Below are 25,674 nucleotides of genomic sequence, written 5' to 3' on the forward strand. Positions count from 1 at the left end.
TGAATCTCAATATGTCAATAATTATTGATTCTAGAACAAAAATATATATATTTGAGTCGAATTGTTATTGAATATGAGAAGTGGATTTTTTACTTTAACACGCTATGTAAAAGCTTGGACTCCAATTAACCCACAATTTGAACCCCGGGAACAGGATTGGATTACATCCCTATGATCTACCTCATAAGTCAATACACTGATGACCACGTTTAAAAAGGTCTTATTCTCAAAACTTGCGTTAATTGACTATGACCAAAATGATCATCCATCAACAAGGAAACAAGAAAATACTGTAAAGAATGGACCACACATAAATAACACGAGTTTTGTTCTTACTGTAAATATTCTCCGTCATTGAGAGAATATTTCTTTATTGCGAAACGGTCATGGATATAATAAATCACCGGATCTACAAGATTCCTGTTGTAATGCAATACGACCTTGGACAATGCCCATCAACCGAACGTCGCTTTCTAAAGGCGTATATCTATTTCGCTGTTCTAAAATGCGACTGCAGCGATTGGCTGGATGACCGCTGCATAATTGCGATTGGTCAGCAAGCTTTGCAGCCCTGGATACTTAAGCCTGGAGTCCGATGAGGAGAAGGCAGTCACCAGCAGCCATTTGAAGAAACTCTGAGGATCGTCATAATAATTATGTTGACCGTGTATTAAATAATAAAAAATAGATTATTTTAATTTGCTGATAAGATTTCTCATCGAACTTACAGTGAACAATATCTATGATGCATAGTTTTGTAAGTTTCAAAAATTGCGAGCGATTATCATGTAAGTGAAATAATTAAAATGTTTAGATTTGTCATGTGACTTATCATACATAACAATACAGTCTTCACAAACGCTATCAACTCTTTTTATATCAAATTGTTTCACATGAAAGTTGTATAATGATTATATTTTGCTGATTGCAAGAGTTATTAAAATAGATGAAATAAAAAATACATGTGTTCTTTACCGATTTAAAAAAATTTGTATAATGATATAACTTTTATTTGTTTGTATGATATGTAACAGTAAAAACAATCATGATTTATAAGAAAATAAATTTATTACATATTATCTACTACATATACACGATTTAATCACTGTTTGGTTAATAATAATCATATATTAACCATTTATAGTAAATGGGGTAGTTAAAAATGAAACCACAATTAAAAATTCATATGGCTGTTTATTTGTACGAGCCTAATTTTATAAAAGTATATTTCATTGCATACTTCCTCTAGAATATTTCCATAAAAAGGCATGGTTTTCGGGGGCCGCATTTTTCTTTTAAAGTAAATTATTATATAAAACAAACTTGTGCATAACGTGTACGAAGTTGTGATTGTTTCATCGCAAATTTTTAGTGTTTAAAAATAAGTAAAAATTAGCAGGCAGTGTGTTTGTTTACATTATATAATACAAACGAACTTGTGTGTATATTGTGCACAATTATTACGAATGCATACACGCGCGTAAACTTGTACAAATTTTTAACAAAAAAAATGATTCCATACGAAAATTTGTATAAAAATTGTCATACATCATATATACGGTTATTAACAATTTAATATTATTACACTTTAACTTCGATTTATCACCGTAATATGATTTACATGTATTATGTAAATAGTTAAAAAAAAAACATTCTCTAAGCTAGAGTTGAGATCTATTTTAAGCCTATAATAGCTAGATTATTAAAGATCGAGTAAAAAAAAAACATAGCCATAGCTTTATTTGGAAATATAGTCTAGAAATATAACTACTACATGTTCATTCTCATTTGACTACCTAATAAATCTAATGTTTTATGAAAATAATATTTCCACACTAATACAACCATGTCAGACAAATAACTATATTATAGTATAAATAAAATAACCAGTTAATAATTTTTCAACTTTCTTTTTTTTTCGTTTTTTATATATTTTCGTTTTTTCTCCATAATTGCTAATGTTTTTTTCTTTATACTTAGTGATCATAAGGCAATTTGATATTCAAATATGATTCAATTCAGCGTAATTATTTTATTTTCTCTAAAAGCAAAGTTGTTATTTTATCACATACATTGTTATATTGTGATTCATTCAATATTCTCATAATTGATATTATATTGCTTATTTTATTATATAAACGACTTTATTTTATGTGAAAGATCTTTGAAGAAATAAAAATAATTTATGGTCCCCTTTGCTCACATTCATCGTGTGATCAATATAAATGTATACATTACAAATATAAAAGGGCAGGATGTTCAAAAATTAATCGGTAGATTTCTCTTGAGAACATCTTGTAGCATATTTTTAAATATTTATAATTTATACAACTCTCACACCATTTGTACCTTTCTTTTTATCATTGTAAACATATTAAGGACTTTCAACTCAACTCTATCATATAAGGTCAGAATAAACATATTGTCGGAAAATATATTAAGTACTAAATTAGATAAACAAAATCTTATGTACATACTGAGGAATGTCTTAAAATAAACTAATTTGCAAATTGCGAAGAGAAAAATAAATACATATCTTATTTATATTATCGAGTATGACATTCTATACATTGTTTAAAATATAAAAATAATAGTATATAATACATCATGTTTATATAAATATATAAATTATCAGATAAAAATATTTTGAGAATATTCACATATGTCACAGCACATAATTTCTCAATTGACAGATTAATAGAATAATTGAATAGATCACATATGCTCATTTCAAAGCAGATCAGAAAAATTGAAAAAATAATCAAAGCCTAATATCTTTAAGGCATTCTCATAGAAGAAAATGTTGATTCCTACAGTATAAGGCAATTTTAATGAAGATGTATGTAAATCGTTAAAAAAGTTGTTGGAAAAAACCGAAAGCTCTTCACTCAAAGTGACATGTTAAATATACATAAAATTGTTCTTAAGTCTTAAAATATTAATTGACCATATTGCACAAATTATTAATCACAATAATTAATAAATACATCGATTCCACCGTAACAAATCAACTCATCACAAACAACAAAATAATATCAAGGGTTCGGCAGAAGAACATAACATATACAATAAGAAAATTTAATAAATGCAATCATCGTAAATCAAAAACGAGTGCTCTTATATTAAATATATATTGATCCTATTTTATAAAACATATGGATTTAAAAATTTCACTATATAATTAGTACAAAATAGCATTAAGCTGGTTCACTACAGTCTGGCGACACTCCGCTATCTTTGTACGCTACACTGGGAATGGGGAAAGTTTGATCGGAGGCGGCAACGTTGAGTAACTCTTTGCCTTCCATCTCCGGATCTATTACGAGATGCTGAGACGTGTTCCTTTTGTGTTTTGTACAATCGATGACCTTCAAATCTTTCGAATTCGTCCTCCTATGCCTCAGCACCATGTTTGTAGTATCGAGCAACTTTTTAGCTTCTTCGTCGAAAAATTTAGTGTGAACTACAGAAGCCAAATCTAAATTTTCCACGCTCTTCAAAGCCAAGTGCTTGATTTGATCCAAACTTATATCCCTCGAGTTGGATCTTGAATGATATTTAAAATCGCGCGATCCAGATCTCGAATGTGCCGATACAGACTTCGGAAATATACTGAAATCTTTAGAATTGGAAACCTTCAAATCTCTAGAGCTGGTTCGACTGTGAGTCATTCCGGATTTTTCCTGTTCGTCGATTGACATCTGATGCCTGGCTTCGAGCTGAATCGTCTTGGAATCGTTTCGCAGGTGTTTAGAAGCGACCAAAACCCTCGAGTTCTTTCCTGTGCCGCTGCGGGAATGCTGAGAGTCTTGAGAATATTGCGAATCGTTCCTTTGGAGTCTGCCTTGCACCTTAAAACACTGTTCTCTGAACGAGTCTGATTGCGTTATAATACCGGGGCCTTCTACTGGCGTTCCGATGTTTGAACTTCCGCCAGACGTGAGGCCTGATGTGAAGCCGCTCAAGTTTTCCACGCAAGGTTTTTCTTCAAAGACTATAAAAAATGAAGATCAGTATAATATTAATATGAAAATAAAGTAGAATAAATTTAATTCTTACGTTTATCGAGACTTATAATTGATCCGGGAATGTCTTTGTGTGGATCCAAAGGAGCGCAGTATTCCAAGTTCTTCCGCATACGTACTAACCACCAATCGATCATGAAAATACCGAGAGCGATGATTTTGATACCGCCGCATAGTCCAACATATCTGAAAATATATGAATTTAATATTATTTCAAGTAGCCAAAAAAATAACGAACTGACGGCAATCCCATGAATAACTTTATAAGATTAGGTTATTAAAAAACACGAGCTCGAGAGTTTTGGCAGCAAAATACAATGAAAATTCATAAATACAGTATTCTATATAATTCAATAGAAAGGAAGAGGATTTTATGACTAAAGAGCATCAACAATTGGTTCCTCCTCGGTGTTGATAAACTGTTTTATCTTGACAGAAAGATAGAGGTCATATAACATCCGATAGTAGTGCACAATAAGAAAAATCAATCTATTTTTCCAGTAGCGTTATCGTAGAACATTCAATTTACATACTTAGATAGACTTAGAGATTCTAATTAATATGACCGAATTGAAATTTATAAATCAAGCAATGCCATAAATACAACCTTGGCTATATTATAGTGGGGCACCATTTAAAATGTTGCAAAATCTTTTTATCCGGTAATTTTAACTGTTTTTTTTATTGCTTTTGTTTATTTTGGCTCGTATTTTTCAGGTCAGAATTTTAGTACGGTTGTAATCAGAATTTATATTAATTGCTAGGAATTTATATTAAATGGTTAGAATCATTTTTTTCAGTCAGTAATTATTACAGTTCATTGGTCGGTATTCATCAAGAATAGCCAGTATTTATATTATATGATCTGTATTTTAACCTCAAGGTCAGTTTTATGTTGACAGATGGTCAGCATAATAATAGATGGTCATTACCAAGGTGTTTTAGGCCAACTTGTTTGGTTGGGCTCGCAATTTTGTATGGAAAGAATTATAAACCATATCTGTTAGAATAATATACTATCTATAATATTCAAAGATGTCAGTCTGATAAGAATTGAGTTTCATAAAACCAAAAAGTGTGTTAATCGGATTCCGGCGCTTTAGGTGTTAAGATATATGTATAATATGTATATAACATATTAATTAGGGTGCTCCGCGATTTTGACCTAAGTTAATATTCATAATCTATGCTATTTTAACTATTTATTTCATACGGAATATATGTAGGTACCTGTATCTAAATTGCTCAATATCGTAGAGTAGACAACGACCGCCTTTTTCACCGCATGTACTCTTCCACAAAAGACAAGTAGAATCGATCAGATTTCCGAAAAGTATCGGAGCAGGAATGTATCCAAACAATCTGAATATGACAAACTGCATTCCTAAAGCAAATGAACGCTCTTCTTCACTCACAGATCTGAAATCATCAATTTTATCAGTATCGATTATACTTTAAACGTATATTTATTTTAATTTGTAAATGTAATGATACCTGAGGACTATCATAAGCAAAGGCATTTGAGTGACAGCTACGATGAACGTCATGAAAAACAGTAATATGAGGAACGGATATATGGTTGTGCACGGTGGATTACAAGGACCGGCAGTCGCCACCGGTACAACTGTCACTTCGGCGAAATCTTCTCTTATGGCCACAGAAGCAGCGGCCGAAGATCTTTCTCCAGCCGTGTTCAAAAGACTGCCGCCAGGGTTTCCACCGAGCATCGATAGATTGCCGTGCACGCCTGAAATGATTATTACATAAAATTAACAAACACACTTGCATATAGTTTAGGTAGTACAGTAACACACTCACAAGCGCAATTGGTATAATTTGACCTCGACGAGAAAGCAGTACATCCCGCGTGACACGGGGAAAAATATGTTAAGCCATTGTTTCCACACACGGGTTCGACGTCGGTCGTGCGGCAAGAACAACCAAAATTGCAAGCGGCTGTTAAGTTCACTTGGAACGGCTCTCGAGAAGTGCTAAAATTTATTATTTATAAATATTTCATGGATTATACACAGCGGTCTGCAATTATTAAATTTATCATACCTATTATAATACGGGATTGTAGTACCGGCCATTTTAACATTATCACATCCGAGGAAGAACAATAAAGCGTAGCAAGCGAGGCAAATGGTGTTCGAGACGAGAACGAACTGCACTGCACCTTTGGGTCTCAGTTCTAATCTCTTAAGCAGACATCCGCCCATAAAAATGCCAATGCAAGCGCCAGGTATAGCAATCGAACCTGAGATATACAACATTGATTATAGAACAGTTTTGATAGTCACAATATGAACATTATCAATGAGGGCTTACCAGTGAAAACGCTAGCTTGACTCTTCCCGAGACTGAACTGTGTTTCTAGATATTTCGGTAGAAACACAACGAACCCGGAGACGATCATCAACTCCATGCAAGCACCGAGGCAAGTGACGACGTATACGGGATTGCATAACAAGCGCCACATAGACACTGGTATATCTGATAGAAAAAATTCAATTAAATATATGTACATAGTTTGGTATTATATGAATCTTAAGTAAGTTCATTACCTTTTATATCTTTGCCGTATCCTGTGTCAGGCGAAGCTTTAGTGGACGAAGTCGGTTTAGGTGTTGTCGTTCCACACGTTGCAGCAGCTGCCTTTTCACCCAAACGGACCTTTTCCCTCTCTGCTGTCAGTACTTTTGGGAAAGAGAAGAATGGTATGGCTACTAATATTAGCAGCAATCCGCATAAGAGGAATCCGCCCCACCACATTCCAACCCATCTGTGATCTTCGGTATCTGAAATATTAATATATTATTACAAAAATATGCTAAAATTAATTTATTTTTTGTTTTAAATATGCGTTGAAAATTCTGTGTTCCATTTCATACTTCTTTCATAAATATGTGATTGGATCGAGGTCTTACAGGTGTTAGTCAACGACTTACACTGTTCGTGGGTAATTGGAGATAGGAGTGTAGCGGCTCCGAAAATAAACCAAAACTCCAGGTACGATGAGATAAGGGGTGACTCATCGATATTAAGTTCTATGAGATATCCAAATACTCGAAGTTTGTGTTTTAAAAACCCTCTCCAGATAAAGAGCGATAGTAGAAACGAGTCATAGTCGAACACAGAAAGCACGCATCATATTTTTAACTTCAAACAAGGGTTCAAAAGAGTTACTAAGAGTTTGAAGGATTTTGTTATTTAATGCTATAAATAATATATTACACACACCCCATTTAAAAACACTAGCAAATGGGGTTTATTACTCTGTACATATTTTATAGATATTAATCAAGATATTAGGCAAAACATTCAGCAGATTTTAGCATTGTTGGCGGACAACATGGAGTTACCATCTACAACATAACGTTGACACACTAAATGAAAGTGACTTTTCAATAGTATACCCCTGATTACTAATTACATAATAAATAAATATATACTTTACCTATGTCTATAATACTGCTAGAGAACGAGTCCATGTGAAATGACAGCAGATAAGCTCCCAATAAAAATCCGAGCACAGGACCGAAAGCAGCCATGCTGTACATAAACCCTGAAACAATGAAACGACAAATCATCAATGGAGTGCCTCATTTATGAAGTCTTGTGATAAAAGGGACGTTGTTAGGGATTTTAAATCGTGTGATGAAAAAATAGGTCACAACAGTGCCATCGATTGACCTGAAAACGCTGGTGACCGCTGCAGTAAGCAAGGGTCGCGATAATAATAAGGACATTTCATAAGATTTAGATACATCGATTTCAGGGCATTCGAGGCGAAGTTTCCTAATGGAAAAACTGCAACTGGGTCAACTGTTATTGATTCGCCCGTTTCACTTTACAGCTGTTGGTTGTTGTCGAAAGGTTTTTTTGGTTGTTTATTGTGATATTTGTTGCTCGGCGCGGGTGTGCGATTCCGCTGAAAATCGCTTTAGTTGAATATTTATGTATGTAAATAGAACTGAAGGAAACACTTCGCGACTCTGTTTATAATATAATGTGTGACTTGCACGTTCGTTTCGCTTTGGCAAATATTCAATAGTATTGTAAATCATGAATGAATCCAAATATAATACGTACAATCCGGCCATGGATTCAGTTTAAACTATTAAGTAATACACGCAACCCAGCTTTGTACAAATGTTGGGTTAAATATAGGATTTCTGTAACAATGAACCTTACGCAAACTCACTGTAAATCATTAAAAATCACTGTAAATCATTAATGAAATGTTTATGTAAAGTAAATCCGACATTTTTAGCAATATATTTTTCTCTCTCTCTCGCAATCTTTAGCTAAGTTTGGATATATTGTATTCATATAATCTTGAACACCAGAAGCTGTAAATGTTTACTTGTATTCAAATTATATTCGATAAGAAATTTGGTTAAAATATTGAGAAAAAAATACTTTAAACGACGGAATATATTGAAGCTGTAAATCTTTCAATTATATTGATTTGCGTTTTAGATTATTACAATACACACTTTATCAAAGAAGTCTATAAAAATTCACAAGCCAAAACAACGATTATTAATAATTTTAAGAAATGTTGTGGAATAAATTGGAAAGAATGTCTAAGCAATGATATGAATAGTAACATGAATAAAAAATGTCGCTAAAAATGTACTACTAATCACAGTGTTCTTCAAATATACGATAATTTCTCGGAACATTACTTTGTATCCATTTTTTATTAGATATATTACTGAGAAGCATTTACAGTGTAAAAACTTACCAATATACATACATCCTTGCAAATACACACTGAAAGTACAAAGAGAAGAAGTGGGCGTGCGGAACGCATGTAACGCACGCTCTTATCTCTCATTTACTCTCGTCACTTACCACGCGAGCGAGCGAAAGGGAATGTATCTCACCGTACGCGCCTGATGTACATAGAAAAAGTCCTTAACAGGATGGAAAGATTACTCTTGTAATAAAAAATTGAAATGGTTGAGTCGAATTGTATATTTAGCAGATATACATATAAACGAAATTGAATGATATTTTTCTTTCACTTGAAAGAAAAAAATATAGACATTTTGAATATATGAATAATAATTTATAAACATATCTAGATTTATTTAGCGACAGTTTAGAATTTTGAAACTCAGACGAACAACGCAATCAAAAGTCACTTAGTCTGAAATACAAGCATACTGGAAACTACTGCAGTAATACGATATACATAGCTTATAGTTCAAGCCAGAATCACAAGGATGGTTATACATAACTTTAAACTTTTAAATGTTATAAATTTAAAGTCATATATGCAAGCGGTTCTTATATATTATTCATAGCCTCCCTTAGCTCAAAGTTAAACACAGTTATTAATGCCTAAAGTGTGCTCGCTTGGGTTGAAATTAAAAAGAAACTAGGGCATCTGATCCTTGAAAACGGCCAGGGACGCAATACGTGAAGATTAAGAACTATCATATTTTTTCAGTTCTTATTTCATTAATCTATGTGTAAAATTTATTATACAAAACAAGGTTTTTTTGTATAAAAAAATCACATGTCGATGGCCGTAAATGTAAACTAAGTATGTATAAAAATTAAAGTCAACAAATCTCACATCTATCAGATAAGTCTTCTTTATGAATGAATGAATTAAAGTAAATCCAGTTATTTTTACTAAATTATGGAGTTATCACACATCGATGTATATGTATATATATATTTTAAAATAGAACGAAATAAAAATATGTCCTTCTTTTTGGTTCGTTTGACGAGGGTCAAGGTTGAGTAGTTCTTCGTCTCAAAGTATCTGCCATCGAAGCAACCGTTAGATAAGACACGCGTATCAATAATGCACGTCTTTTTATATAAGAATATATAAGATTAAATATTGTAAGTTTTTACAGTGACTTTAATTCAATCAATGAAGCTTTTACATAATATATAGTGAACGTGATCAAATTTCCGCCGGTGAATGTCACTTAATTGATTCGCCAGGGCAATTTGCATTATCGATTTAGAGTAGTTATTCTGAAACGGTACAAACCCCACGCAAAGCTTTCCTTGCAGGAGTTTTCCACTTTCGTCGAGACATTCGGGTCACCTATGGTGACCTCAATTAGCCCAAAGTGCTTACCGAGATTTAAATTAACGAACCGTATTTGTTATGAGTTTATTGCATACATTCTAGAAATCGGGTCAAAGCTCGAATCGCAGATTATTTAATGCGATTTTTATGGAGCGATCGTAAAAGAGCGATATGCTAAAATGCTCGGTCGGACGTTAAGCATTTTTTTGCGCTATTTGACATAAAGAGGGTTGAATGCGAGGTGACGCTTTGAATGAGAGCCAAAAGTCGAATGAAAATCTTGAAGGTGACATTTTCTTTGATCTTGGTAGCGCCTTTCAGTTATTCCGTCTAATGATTTGCGTTTGTTGAAAGAACATTGATTCGTAATTTTAAATATCACTGTTGAATTATTTTTAAAATACATCTTGTAATTTAATAATTATTAATAATATTATGGGTACCCATAAGAAATGTTTTTTTAATGAAAAGTATTTTTCCAATAACAAATTTATTTTACAAAATAATCTCTATCGACAAATACAACCTTCTTCCATCGATTAGGCAAGATTTTAATCCTACATTTGTAAAAACTAAATTAAAATATTCATAAAAAATGATTTAACTTCATTAACATTATTACATTTTTACCTTTTAAAATATGTTGTAGAGACTTAAATAAATGATAATCTAAAGGTGCTATATTGGGATAATATGGATCGTGAGCAAGTTTTCCATCCGAGAGCATTATATTTTTCTCGTTGTATGAGGCAGGCGCGTCGCCTTGTTCTCGTCGCTCAGTGCGCATGGAACCCACACGCTTTCCCAATATTTTTCAATCTTCCTTATTACATTAAAAATATAATGTCTGTATATAAAATAGATGTTAATATAAATTTACTTTAAAAATTTTATTATAAGTTTTTAAAAAATATTTCCTATTATAACACAATTTTTTACTTGAAATTTTTTGCTGTGTGTAATTTTCGTGTACGCAATAATCCAGTCACCGACGTTGAAATTATGAAGACGATTCATTACGCGTTTACAGAAAGTACTGTGCAAAAATATTAGCTACTCCTTTTGGGAACACAAAAAAAGGGAAAGAATAAAGTTTGCTTGTAGGAAATTACTATTAACTACCACAAAAGAAATACCGATTAAAGTTATGAGAACAAATATACTTCCGTTACGAAATGGTACTTTATGGCTACAAAGGGAAACAGATACCTATGTTTATTGAGAAGGAAAATTGTTTAGACATTAAAAGAGGCAAAATTTATGTTAGTAAATAATGTAATGCAAGATATTAAGAACATAAGAGATGTTTATATCAAATAAATATACATACATGCTGACATTATCTCGACATTTATGTATAATGATAGTATATAGATTTATCTCGATACATATGTATGAATAAATTTATCTTGGTAATATTATGAGCTACTTACACGCAAATAACTACTATCTGTATTATTCTTGAATATTTGGCAGATTTAAAAAATAAAGATAAACTTTTAGGTTAGATAAAGAAAGACTTTTGATCGAAAAATGCGATATATTTTTAATTGCAGCAGCGTTCTTTAATTGCAGCAGCGTTCTCCTGCCATTGTGATAAATTTACATTTTCCGTGTTATATTTCTATCCAACATTAAAATTAATCATATGGAGCATCTCAATGTTATCAATGATTGGCGATGAATTATTTTTCAACAAATCACACATACATATATCATCCATCTTCCTATTCCATTGTTCTTTAAGGCGCATTAACACTTCGGTAGCACCACACAATGAAGCATATATTCCAATTTCACTATTCGCTGCTTTAAGACATTTGATTCCGTACATTTCAGCCTTCAACCCACACGATCATTTTTCACTTTCAACACACAATCACGAGAATCTAACAAAAAAAATCTTGCGAAAATAGAGTATGCGCGGACACATTTTTTCTTTTATAATAAATAACCACGTTTGGCAACGTCATCTCATTTTTCATTTTTTCCAAAATCATCGCCAATAATGACCTCAAAACGTGTCATGCAATACACGGCCAACTTCACGCTCTGACTAGTTAGTCTGTTGAGCAAATTGCTACGTGCCACCACCGTAGCCAAAGGCTGATACTAGAAAAACTAGACAGGTGCATGTTTTATGCGAAAGCTCAGCAATAGGACAAGTTTGAGCAAGTCCTTGGATGCGAAAGTCGAAAGCCCCCGAAGGTGCCCTCTGAGAATGTCGAACCGCGTGCATTTTTTATGTTTCATAAACTGAACAAATTGCCCCTCCATCCTCCGGTGCACTACGAGCATCCGGTGCATAAATTCAAGCGCCTGTGCAGACGCATAAAACCGGGGCTTTTACGCCGAGTCGTTACGCCATCGACATTTTCAGCTGTAGGTATGTAGGTACGTGTAATTTAGTGTTATATACGTCTATATATAAACCTTAGGAATTCTATGGGGGATGGCAATCCTACAGAGGTGGAAATTAAAGGTCGACTGGGCTAAATGCCGAGATGTGCTTTCGAGTTTATGGAAGCTAGTGGCGTATATACATACATATGTATGTTTAATTTACTGTAAAAACTATTATTAAATTTCTATATTCACTACCCATTATAAAAATAATTATAAAATTGGTACTCATAAATATATTAATTGCTATTGTATTGTAATTGTGGCTAATCGATTATGACGCGAGAATAATATTGTTTTATTTAAAAAACGAGGTAATGTAACTTTCTGCATATTTCGATGATGTTTGTAAAAATAATATATATGTGAGATAGGAAAAATATATATCGATTTAATGACTTTTTAAAACATGCACATAAAAAACACAAAGATTTGTAAAACAACCTATTTATATTATAATTAAACACCTCGATAAAAATAAATAATCCGCTATTCGACCTATAATTACTATTTTGGTTAGGTAAATATTATTTTAATATTAACACTTTTGACAATGACAAGGTTTTATCACTATTCATTATCTATGGTTTACAATGAGCAGAAATGTATAGGCATTGAAAGACCAACACAACGATAAATACATAGGGCGATTAAAAATATTAAAATTTGGCGAGCTCAGGTACAACATGTTTAAAAAAATACTGAATTGCGTCTTCTTCGACGCTGTACCAAAAGTGGTGACAGCCCGACGTGATGAAAACATGCTAGCGCAAAAAAGACAGAATTCACCAAAGCTTCAACAATAATTATGAAACGCTTGAGCAAAGGAAGGATTAGAAAAAGCTTTAAAAAAATGATTAAAAATTACTCGAAGGGTCTGAAAGGAGAGATGAAAACTTTATTTCTCCTTCGGTAAACCGTTCATACGATCCTGAAAAGGATGTGTTATCTTAGTAGTTACCATACTTTTTAATTCGAATTCACTATCGAATTGAAAATTTAATCTAAGACTTGAATCATAAACTACTGCGCTATTGCGACCCTAAACCTAATATAAATGCGAGGTTATCAATCAATTACATTAAAAAAAGGTTATCATCGCTTCAATCTAACTTAGGGGGTGAAGTTCATATTAAATTAACCTATACTAGTAATGAGGTCAAGTTTTTTGTTTTTATCTCGGAAAGAACATTTTGAAATTTATTTTTACGTAGTAGATTAATACAAATTATTAATTTTAAGTGATATAGCACACTAAAAATCAAGTTTTATTTTAATTTAGTATAATATAAAGACATTTAATAGGAACATATGTTCCCGGAAAAAGGAAAGGAAAGTTTTTATAGACATATTAAATTTTACAAGAGATTAACAACATTTTTTAAACATTTTTTTATTTATTTAAATTAAATTAAGACCATTGTGTAAAGTAACTACACAGTCAGCTTGAGAGCTATCAATTTCATCATTGTACATAATTTAGCTCTAAAGCACACGATCCGAATATACGTTCGATTTATTCTCCGGTTTATTTTAAATATTCTAAATTATGAATAATGATGAAATGGATAGCTTTCAAACTGACCATATTAACGCAAATAGAGTATAATACTATTTATAAAGAAAAAAATGTAAAATTATTATAGCTGCAATATTCTTTTGATTTGTATTACGACGTACTTTTCAAATCTTGTAAATTTACCTTGTGTAAAATGGTGTTAACCATTCGAGCAAAACTTAAGGTATGAAATGGCGCGATTTTATTTGAAACGATTGACATGGTTATAAAATATTATGAGTTTAAAAACATGCGTCACTTTCTTTGTTTATATTTAACTTTATCTTTTATTCATATTTTTTTTGTATATAATTACAATTTAATTTTAAATACTGCAACATTAGCCTTAGAAGCTATATTCATGTTTTCACAAAAGCATAATCTCTGTTACATAGAAGTATGTAAATTATATAACATATAAAAAGCGACGCATGTAATAAACCTTTGTACCGTATTCTAACTTATTTTTTGTTAAAACGAGAACTCTAATGTTGGAAACAATTATTTTTTTCTCGCTTCTGTGTTTTCTCATATTAAAACTGTTTTGATTATTTTTCTTATCTACGTTAAATTAACTTATAATGCAAAACCTACACACAGATTTTTATTATATATTTACAAAGAACAAAACATATTTTTAATATATTTGCGTGTTAATGAAACATGTACTGGATGAGCAACTCGATAAGAAAACATGCGCCATCTGAGAGCAAACAACTCTGACGTCACATTGCGATAATCGACTAACCTGAGTAAAAAAATAGTCTACCAATAGGTGGGTTATTTTCAAGCAGTTTGGCTATTTAAAAGATATCAAATCCGGGCATCTACAAAAATATTAAGTTGATATTTAAATTGAGACTTACCTATATACATGCTGGCGCTTTCAGATTTGACGTGATCGTCTATGTAAGTGGTGCCTAGGGTAAACAGTGGACTACCCCCGCAACCCAGCAGCACCTGAGCCACCACAAACACCAACACCGGCACGAACGTGCTCGGCGTGCTCTGCAAAGCGAAAACCAATTAACCAAAATTAATTGAAGCGACATATATATCATACTATGCTCATATACACAACAAAAAAGTCTTACCTGGATGCAATTATCGCCTCTCAGATTGTTGTGGGGCGCTAGAGGAGGAGAGCTTAAGCCCGAGCTCAGTCTGCCCAAGCCCATGTCTTGCTCTCTGACCGACACACCCCTGCAGATGTTGTTCTGGGACGAGTTTGTCGAAGATATGCCGCTGTTGGACTCCGCTATGAAATGAGGTACCATGAAGACTAGAGAACCTATGCCCATGATGACAGCACCTGCAAATAAATAATATTTTTAGATAGTATTTCTTTGTGTACTCAGTTGTTGTTTATATCTGACCACTTTGACTGAAATAACTTTGTTGGCAGAGAGAATCTTTAGATATCTTTATAAAAAGGAATACGGATCGTATTCGTTTTTTAATTCTGGTGATATTTTGTAGCTGTTGCATTCCTTATTCTTTCTCATCTGCGTTCAAAAAGTACCTTTTGAGACAAACCATTCGAATTACCATAATTATGTTTTCGGCGATATTTGTGAGGAGCTGGTCCAATGTTTTTTTATTGTATAATTATTAAATTTTGTATTAGAGTGTCAATAAATAAATCATAATTTTCATATTTAGTTTATTAGTGCTCAGATTCGATGGCAATTATTATTTTAGAAGACAATGTTTACGTCGTACCAACTGACACGGTCGGTGCAAAACAAATATAAAAAAATGCATCGCGGAACGAAAGATATATGAAAAACTTTTCAACAAAGAATTAGGTTAAAAGTTTCGCATAAACCCTATCTCTCTATCTGTCTATCGCATCGCGAAAACGAGACACGCGAAACTGAAATTGATACGAGAGCGCGAAGAAAACCATCTAACCCGTTCGCGTGAACTCCGAAACGTATGTATAATATAATATATACACACATATATTATAAAATCGACGTTTGATAAATTTGATTTGATAATGCGAAATTCGTGGAAAATTTCACTTTTTTTATGAATTCATTTAAATTAATTACGATTTGCTACTACTATTAATAAAGATGGTGTTGCGTGGTGAATTTCCACATTGCTAAAAAATAACATTTGAAGAATAATTTTATAAATGGACATTTAGCGTTTTCGCAATACGCAAATTAATCAAACAGAACGTTAATATCTGAATTGCTGCAAAATAATATAATAATCGCACGCGATAGAACATATACTATTAATAGTAATAAGAAATTGTAACTTTCTTAGTGTATGAAATCTGTAATATCAGTTAAAAGTTTTTGACAAACTTTTTTTAAGTCCTTGTGTTAAAATAACGCAGATAGAAATATATGTCCATTGTCTTTTTCATGTGATACTATAATACATCATTATTTTTTAAACACCTGTTAAAATGCAATCTAGTTACGCATTGGTTTACAATTAGACGATAATTGCATGTTTTTAAATAAACGGCGAATAACTTTAACTCGTGCGGCACCCATATCCAAGTCCAGTATTTCCCTAAGGTGATAGAATACACTTTCATGCAATCAGAATCTGATTAATTGGTAAATATCTCTATATTTTAAAATAATATCTGAAATAGCTGATAACATTTTTACTATGAGCTCTATCTATGCATTTTTATGCAGCGAAAATTATTTTTATCAAGCAAAAACAAAATATATATGACGTGCGTTTTATACTGATTATTGATATAAATTTTTAATAGCTAAATTTCCACGATAACAGACGATAAACTAACATTTCGTAAGAGTAATATGTATTTATTTAATATTTTATTTATGTGATTTTTTACTAAAATAAAATTAGCTATCTGTCAAATATCAATCAACTTCATTAACATCAAAGTCTATTCTATAACAATGGCGTGCGCTGTAGAGACATTCTCACGCCTTCTTCTCCTTCCTTGAGACAAGTAAAAGAGTCACGTTTAATTAGATGAAAAAGATGCGTGCGTCGAGAGAATATTTATGCGCCTTTTTTCGGTTTTAATTGCCATTATTTGCGTCGTACGGTACATTGTTTTTTCGCATCGAGTTCAACGACTGTGTGCGAGAATAGCCTACAGTGTGTAGATGTAAAATCTGAGAAAATCTTGTACAAAAGCCAACAGAGCGGCGATGGTGGAGGGCGAACTGTCAGATAAATAAAAGATTTTCAACGTGGGTTGAAATCCTACAGTGAAATCTCAAGGGGGAGGAGAGCGTCGCCGTTAGGCCGGAAAATGGGTATTTTGAAAATGGACATACTGTATCAAGTTGATGTTATATTTAAGCAGTTTTGTGAACAAATATGTTTGCTTACATGATTCCTGTTGCTCATTATTTATAATTAACTAGGACAGCGAAACACTTATCAGGATGAATGAGTATGAAATGTGTTTGATATAAATTAATTAATATATTGTAATAATTTATTAATTAATATACTCATATCCGTCACAAAACACAATTCAAGATACAAACAGAGAATGCATGTATGCTCTAATAAGCTTTGGTGCACGATGCACTTTCGTTAATGACGAGTGCAGCAAGTATATCATTCTGGCATAATTAACTTGAACTTAATATTTCACAGAGAGATTTGTATTATATTTTAAATAAACCTTAAAGTCAAAATGATTTTATCATATATCAACTATACTGTTCCATTCCAGACTTCCAGATTTGTTCTTCGTTGAATTTTCAGATCGAATACCTAAATTTATTGCTATTAATTTACATTTCTAGAATATTTCCTCTCATGTCTAAAATTTTTAAAGTCAACGATAATTTGCAAACAAATTTTAGCACAAACGGAGCCGCGTCAAAAACTACTATCTGTCTTTTTGAATAATATTATTTATTGTGAAAGTACTACCTAGAAAGTGGGTGCTTTTGAAGGCAATGTTCCGCTCCTTTTAATTATTGTATAATATGTATAAAAAAAGGCTAAAGGAACTTATACTTGAAATACATCAGTATATAGGTACATCTCAAACAACTGTATTTTAGTTCAGATTCAATATTTGAAATCGGTTTTTAATTTTTTTGAAAAATATTTTTGCTATGATTTTTTCCAGAGTTCAAGGAGAAAAAAATTGTCCTTTTCCCCCCCCCCCCCTCTCGGCAGGCCTGATTATAACACAAATTCCTTTGAATATAATATAAGTTGAAACTATATATTAAAAGTGTACCACTATTATGACTAAGTAAAATAATCTCGACATCGTGACACATGGTGCCAATCTAATCGATAATCGGGCGAACATCACAGTTTTAATCTACACAGAATCAATTATCGGCAGGCATTATGGATTTTCAATTATAAGGCAGCCGGGGGAAAAATGCGTATTTTTAAATTGGAATTTCGCCCCTATCTCAAATTTATGCGCAGCGATAATATCTTTCGCCACGAATCAAGAATTCCTCCAAATTAATGTCACGTCAATAAGAAACGTTGAGAAATCAAGATTACTCGCTTCGGTTCTTGTTATTTTTTTATACGTATAAAAATAGACATTTAATTTGATCGAAGCGCTCCCCTCGATTTGATATTTATAAAAAATGTTTAAAATATTGGAATACGAACGGTGGTGAAATATTACACGAATAAATATATGTATTCGTACAAATGTATAGAATTTCAAGCTTACTGCAGTACACGTTGCTGTCGGCAGTATCGAATTTCGTTAATCCAGGCACGTAAATAAAAATGGCTTCCATTATTATATACACCGTAGAAAAATCGTTATAAAATTATTAGCGTAGGCTTTGAATTGATACGATTGTATTAAGAATGGTCAAACTTTTGAGGATTTTATGTATTGTAAATAATTTAATTAAAAGCTATAAAATAATATGAAATAAACACAAACTGAGAAAACAACTAATATACAAAGAGTGTCCAAAACTAAAGGTATGATTATGGATTAAAAGTGGCGAAACTTTTGATACTCCATATAACAAGCTGATTTCTGTGATTGATGTGAATTAAATGATTAAAAATGACGCATTTAAATTTTGCTTGAAGAAAAAAAAACTAGGCCAGGTAGCGAAAATTTTTCGTAAAGAATATCGTGATTATCTGTAATTCATTTTTTAGAAAAGTGTTTGATACTTAGAATTAATTATTGAATAATTAGAATTTTAAGTTTAATTAGTCCTGATAGTATTCAGGATGACTTTATGATAGAATAACATATTTTTTCATTACTATACGCATACACGAAGTCTGATTTTTTTTGACTCACAAGTTGCAAATAAAATTAAAGAAAAAAACAAAGACTAAATTATTTGGTATTTTACTTCAGGCTATCGCTACAAGCAAAAATGTCATATTTATGGTAATTTCAGAATAATGTAGAAACAAAGTAAAATATTAAAAAAATATATATTTGCGAGAGTTTCAACAATAACTATCAGAAATACCCAAAACGACAGTGTATTGGGTTAATAATATGCTAAGAAAAATCGTCATTTTAGAACAATCAGTATTGCACAACAACCACGCAGGCTTACCATTTACTACCACAAAAACTTTTCTTAACCGCCCGCACGGGTCCCGCACATGTGCGAGATTTCGATTGGCGTTACACTGGGAGGTCGCAAATGTGCACATTTTTTTTATGACTCATTAGGTGAGTTTTGTTTCTTTACGTTTAGTAATTTTATTATTATAAAGCGCATTTAGTTTAATTTCTTAGAATTTAAAGCAAGCCGATAAGATGGAATTATGAATTATGAATCATTGTTTCTATTGTTTAATTTTATTATTATTATATTGTAAAAAACGCGTTTTTTAAAATAAACGTTTTAATATTTTTTTTTTTTTTTTTTGTTATATATTTATTATTTATTTAAAAATAGAAAGAAGAAAATATTCTGTTTTTCGAACAACTTTTGAAAAATATTTCAGGCATAAAGTGAGACATTCGCATCGAATAAGCATTGTTTGAACTATCCTTTGTAATTATCAGACGGTTGGCAAACTTAAAAATCTAAGCTTTCAAAAAATGGATTGATTGAAAAGTGGAGTTAAACATACCGCGATTTTTTTAATTTTCATTTTCTCCTTTTCATCTCAGATCTTTTTGAAGACAACTTTAACAACTATATGTCATTTAATCATATTACTAATCGAACACGATCACTCCCAAAGAAAATTTTAACAGAGAATTAAAGACCAAAGCTACTCTATTTCTACAACTGTGAGGCTCTACGACTCTAAATCATTCGAAACAACCGCCAGACAAAAACACTAGCAATTTTCTGTACACATTGTAGATTAAATATTTTATCCAATCAACTGTTATCATACAGCTATATCAGTACTTATCTCTGCGTAATGAAAACAAGTAAATTATAATGATAGGGTTCGTTGAAGAATTCAAAATATTTATTTACTAAAATTATACATTTTTGGCTTTGGAAAACACGTTGCTAAAAAGCAACGTGTTTTCAATAAAAACAATAATATTGTTCCTCAGTTCAAAGGTCAAACACAAAATCTTACAGGTGACTTATGCATAAAAATTATACTGCGACTCAAAAATCACATAATTTTTACGACTGATGGGCTATTTTGTTTCTAGGGATTTTTTTAGAATAATCACGCGATTAAAAATGTGAAGTCATAACGTGCGGATATAAACGTCCACGGGGAAATGGGTACACACATGTTTTACGATTAAAGTTGTATCGAGATACATTTAAATTAGCATAAATTAGCATAAAAATTAACTGCTAATTTCCTAAAGCAGTGCGTAAAATATATACCAGGAAATAAACATTAAACTTTTATTAAAAAAATCATTAAATCACTCAAAATCACAAACAATATTTTCCATTATTTTTGATTACCTCTTCCAATCTATTTTGTAAATTTTCAATGCTCCTTTCGTAAAAAAATTGTGGTTTTGAGTTAAAATATTAGATTAGGTGACTTTCCTGACGTTATTTTTTTATTCAAGTCAAGACATTTTTTAACGTGGGCACAACTCAAACTAGACCATCTGAATATAATGTCGATACCTTAAGCCTTAAGGTATCCAGGAATTTCGAATGCGTTATGATTTAACAAGTTTTTTTAAATATAACTCACCGACTGCAATCCAAACGGGTATATGACGCCTGCTGCCCAAGTAAGAGACGAATATGACCGTGATGACGTTCCCGATCTCGTAGCTACTGGCTATCAGGCCGGACAGGCTCGACGGGATCTCGAACCTCTTCTCGATGGTGGTTATCACAGAGTTGATGTAGCCGGAGCTCAGGGCCTGCTGCAGAGTCACCAGAAACGACAGCAGTAAGACGAACGTCTGAAATAAGGCAACGAGAGGGTTAAAAATGCAAGCGCATAAGGCGACACAGATAGCAGACTGTAATTAAGGCGGCGGCGGCGGTGTGTGCTCGGCGGAGAGGAAAATCGAGTAGCTCTTCTTCCGGTTTGTGTGATGTTATAAAAGTAGTTTATTAGCAACATGTCTATAATAATAATAATGATGATCTATGCCGCTGGTTAGTAAAAGCGCTATAAATGCATGTATATTTAAGTAATAATGTTATATTAACGTATAATTGACAAGCTTTGGAATAGCGATGAGTTATTTTTTTAATTAAAATAAAATACACTATGAAAGTGTACGTAACAGCTCTATTGCTATTTATATGATAATATTAGAGAATAATTCTTATAGACAATCCATAAAATCTTGCCATTCTAGTTATGTGAAATATAATAAGCGGATAAGAACTAGATGTTAATGTTTTGCATGTGATATATACTTTTATGCAGCGAATTTGATAATAATTCACGATTCATATACATATTTATATCTTAGATAACATTCTTGGAACAAAGAATGAACAGAGACTCAAAGCGATAGAGTGCAATTGCCTTTTAATGAAATTCCCAACGAGTCCCCGATCGTTGCGAATGAAGTGTATTGCTGGAATTCTCCGTCTTTAAATAGTATCAACGACTATCTACTTTACTAAACTGTATTTATTAATAGTACGGAGATAAAAAAAGTAAATGTGCAAATCGCTAAAAATAGTTTAAACTCTTGAGAGGTGGAAAAAATGCAATTTAATAAATTAGTGTTCGGCGATTAAATTTTATTAACAATGATAAGCGTTACAGTAAGTTCGCGATCGAGATCGATAGTAAAATAACGTAGCTTTGTGTCACTCTTCTTATTGTTTTGTGTGTAAAGAATAGCGAAACGGACTTTTAATTATCTTTTAAATGGAATAAGATTAAAAATAATTGAATTGAATAATTGAACGTAAATAGTATAATTGATTTGTAATTGTTGTAAATAACCATAAGTTTTGAAAGCGGTGTACATTCAATATCATATCCATAATAATACAATATTTTTAACCCTATACGAAGGCTAACTAAAACGTAGTTTAGAGATATTTAAAAAATTGCTGCTAAACCTGTATTTTTATAATTTGTAACATACACATGGGAATGTTTATTTCAAAAGCAATCTTTATTACACATTATTTTTATTTTTTTTTATAATAAAACTTTACTATATATTTTTATACGCAATATGTTAGGTAAAAGCGTTAGATTACAACGTAAAATAGGCTTGTTAAATAACATGTATTATAAGAACATATTAATTCTCGCCGTATATGTACGGCTGCAATGTTTTAATCAATTGATTTGAAATAACTGTTAAATTTTGTACATATTATTAGTGATTCTGGATTTATATTAAAATACAATATTTTACCTTGATGCTGGCGAACGTCTGGATGAATCCCGGTCTGCAAGCGAGTATACCGCAATCCCTGGAGTCGCTGTTCACCTCAATCGCTGGTGAAAAGGACGCGTGAGGCTTCTCTTTCTCCCTGAAATTAAAATAAGGCGTTATAACACATTTAAGACACTCCCACGGTAAGCGAGGAAAAACGGAGTCACGCCTCAATTTGCACACTGCAAAATGTTTGTCGATGGCACGCGAGTGATAGCGAAGCATTTCTATTTTTTGCTTACATCCGTATAAGGCGTGTTATTAGTGTTTAATGTTTCATCAAAAACGACCGTATTTCTATTCCGCGTTCCGGGTTACTTTTAATTAGACCTAGATTCAGTTTGCGAAGATTAGATTAGAGTATTGTGCGCTCCTGGTCGCATTGCATATATTTTGCTTATGACCCCGTTCTCGCGAGCAAAATGGATCAAGGCTCGTATTAAAATCTAGTAGACCATCTCTCTAAGGTCGTATCGATCTAGATAAAGCCTTAACGTATCATCAATTTAAGCTCATATCAAAATTTATTGCAAAAGCGTCGTCTTTCAGTTCAGTAATTACTAAATAAATGTTAAAGAAAGCAACAAATGTTTTTTTACTATTATTGACAATTATTATAGTATTTTTTATAATTTATAATTTATATAATTTATTGATTATAAAAATTTAGATTGTAGAAATTTAGTAGATTTAAAAGTGACAATAATTTTGCAAATATGAACCTTCTATTTTGAATTACAAGTTGTTAAACTTCCCCAACGATTAAGATATGTACTCGTCTACAAATATTAAGTAACATCAAGTTGTATAAATTATTTTGATTAATTTAGCGATATTATTTTCATAAACATAGCTCTTTTGTAACGTTTGTTTTTTCCGTAAGTTTTTGCCTAATTTTTAGCCACGTTAAAAATAACATAAATGGTAATCATGGGTCTATATATTGTATTTATATAGTTATACAGGTAAAACAAACATCTAGAATATAATACAAAATTTCAGTATTAATTATTATTTTCATTTTCATTTAAATTCTAAAAATAGAAACTTTGAATATTTACGATGAAAAGATTCACAATGAAATCAACCGTAAACCCCATTGTTCTTGCCCCTTGTAATCTAAGAAATGGTCCTTAAAAAAATCTCTAGCGCTATTGGCATTGATTCGGAAGACCCCCTTCAGATCGTATCCAGGAAAATATTTTACGTTAACAACATGGCGTTGATAAAAAACCAGGTAAATCTATCCGATGTCGTTCTCAAAAATCGTGATACTAACGCAAGAATAATTTCTATTAAATAAACGCATTACCTTGATTCCATGGTTCTAGTTTATATTTTTGTGGAGACATTTTAAAAAGCGAGTGTTTGTCAACAAGTCTTGATATCTTCTCAAGCTGAAGACCGATATTTGTGGATAAATCCGAGCAATCATTTACTGTTATTGCTATTCATTGAATTATTGAGTTTATCTGTATGCAAAAATGACGGTCGGATTTTTTCACTTTTGCTTCGCTTGTAACAATTAGTGTTGAATCATGAGCACGTTAAATATTTTCCGTTGGTAATAATTTATTAGTTAAAATCACATATATTGCGAGTTACAATGATGGGCGAGATCGTTTTATGCGAGCGGTGGTGGAAAAGCTGGCGGAGGGATGATGTCAGTGGAAGATTCATAGAGGCAGCAACAGTGTAGTGGAGGTTGGCCGTCCATGACCGTATGGTCCTCGGGCCGTGTCTGCCACAACTACGAGACCTCTGAGGATCTTCCACTGACATCATCCCAAATTATAAAACCAATACGTTTTGTGGCGAAACTGGATATTGCTACAAAGCTGAATTAAATCAAGGGAAACAAGAGGGAGATTACTAAGAGATGGGACTAGGCCCGTCAGTAATAATGCTAACTCGAACTTACATATAAAAGAGAAGTTTATCTAGCGACAGTGCAATATTGTGTGTTCTGAAATGCCGATTTCACTAATGTTTTGTTAAGCTAGATTTTTTATACCATTATTAAAACTACCACGTAGAACGTTATTATTTACACTATTGAAATTATTAATGAAGCATAGTAATACGAGTGTAATAAATTACATGATTTTTATATAATCTACCGAATTTTAGTGGTTTGCGTGTAGTAATACCTACAACGTTACAGATTTGTTAATTTAAAAGGATTTTTTTATATGGCAATAAATATTTAATTTGAACCTGAGATGGGTATTTTGTTGTATTTTTTGTCTCTTTTACAGTTGCGTTAAATTTTAGTACATAGTTCCGCATAATTTTGATTTTTGTCAGTGTGGCAAAAACTACTGTTTTAATATTTTACGATCAGTGTTCGATTTTTATAATATATATAAACAAACCTTGACCGTCATTTAAGATTTACCTCGCATTTTTTCTGCTAGATGCCATTGATATTGACGCTAATTATTCTTGTAAGCAAAATCACTCGAATAAATTCAATGTGACACAATTTTTCTTGCACGAATAAAATGTTAACTTGTTAGTCACGCACGAGAATAAACGGGAAACGAACGAAGAGAGAGGACACTACTCTGATTATTTCGGCATTTAAATCGACCTACATACGTCGCATGAAATTTAGCAATGTCTTAAAAGTGACCTTTAAATTAGTAACAAAAAATTGAACCATGTGAAAAAGACACATTAACATTCAAAATAGTCGCATAAATTTAAGTCGATACATTCCAATAAAAACATTGCACTACTCACTAGCGGTTAGGTAACAATACGGCAACGTCAACAACACTTTGAAATTTCGTCGTAAGTAAAGGTCACAGCTCTATGGCATGGGAACTCGAAA

The 25,674-nt window shown here is 32.1% G+C and overlaps 1 protein-coding gene across 1 annotated transcript in view; it reads right to left on the reverse strand.

Annotated features, from left to right (window-relative positions):
* Positions 1–2,644: 2,644 nt before the first annotated feature.
* Positions 2,645–25,674, reverse strand: part of Oatp30B (Organic anion transporting polypeptide 30B) — a 94,857-nt gene continuing 71,827 nt past the window's right edge. The window contains exons 4-16 of the mRNA XM_088205078.1: positions 22,818–22,935; positions 21,170–21,386; positions 15,145–15,362; positions 14,917–15,058; positions 7,486–7,593; positions 6,593–6,826; positions 6,357–6,521; positions 6,087–6,285; positions 5,844–6,016; positions 5,520–5,772; positions 5,256–5,444; positions 4,060–4,211; positions 2,645–3,994 (exon numbers count right to left, since the gene is read on the reverse strand). Of these exons, the coding sequence (XP_088061204.1) occupies positions 3,198–3,994; positions 4,060–4,211; positions 5,256–5,444; positions 5,520–5,772; positions 5,844–6,016; positions 6,087–6,285; positions 6,357–6,521; positions 6,593–6,826; positions 7,486–7,593; positions 14,917–15,058; positions 15,145–15,362; positions 21,170–21,386; positions 22,818–22,935 (2,965 nt within the window). The 3' untranslated portion in view covers positions 2,645–3,197. The remainder of the gene's footprint in view (positions 3,995–4,059; positions 4,212–5,255; positions 5,445–5,519; positions 5,773–5,843; positions 6,017–6,086; positions 6,286–6,356; positions 6,522–6,592; positions 6,827–7,485; positions 7,594–14,916; positions 15,059–15,144; positions 15,363–21,169; positions 21,387–22,817; positions 22,936–25,674) is intronic.

This window comes from Plectrocnemia conspersa, unplaced genomic scaffold (assembly GCF_051122295.1).
Source record: "Plectrocnemia conspersa isolate PC_06_02 unplaced genomic scaffold, ASM5112229v1 ptg000002l, whole genome shotgun sequence".
NCBI classification, from domain to species: Eukaryota; Metazoa; Arthropoda; class Insecta; order Trichoptera; family Polycentropodidae; genus Plectrocnemia; species Plectrocnemia conspersa.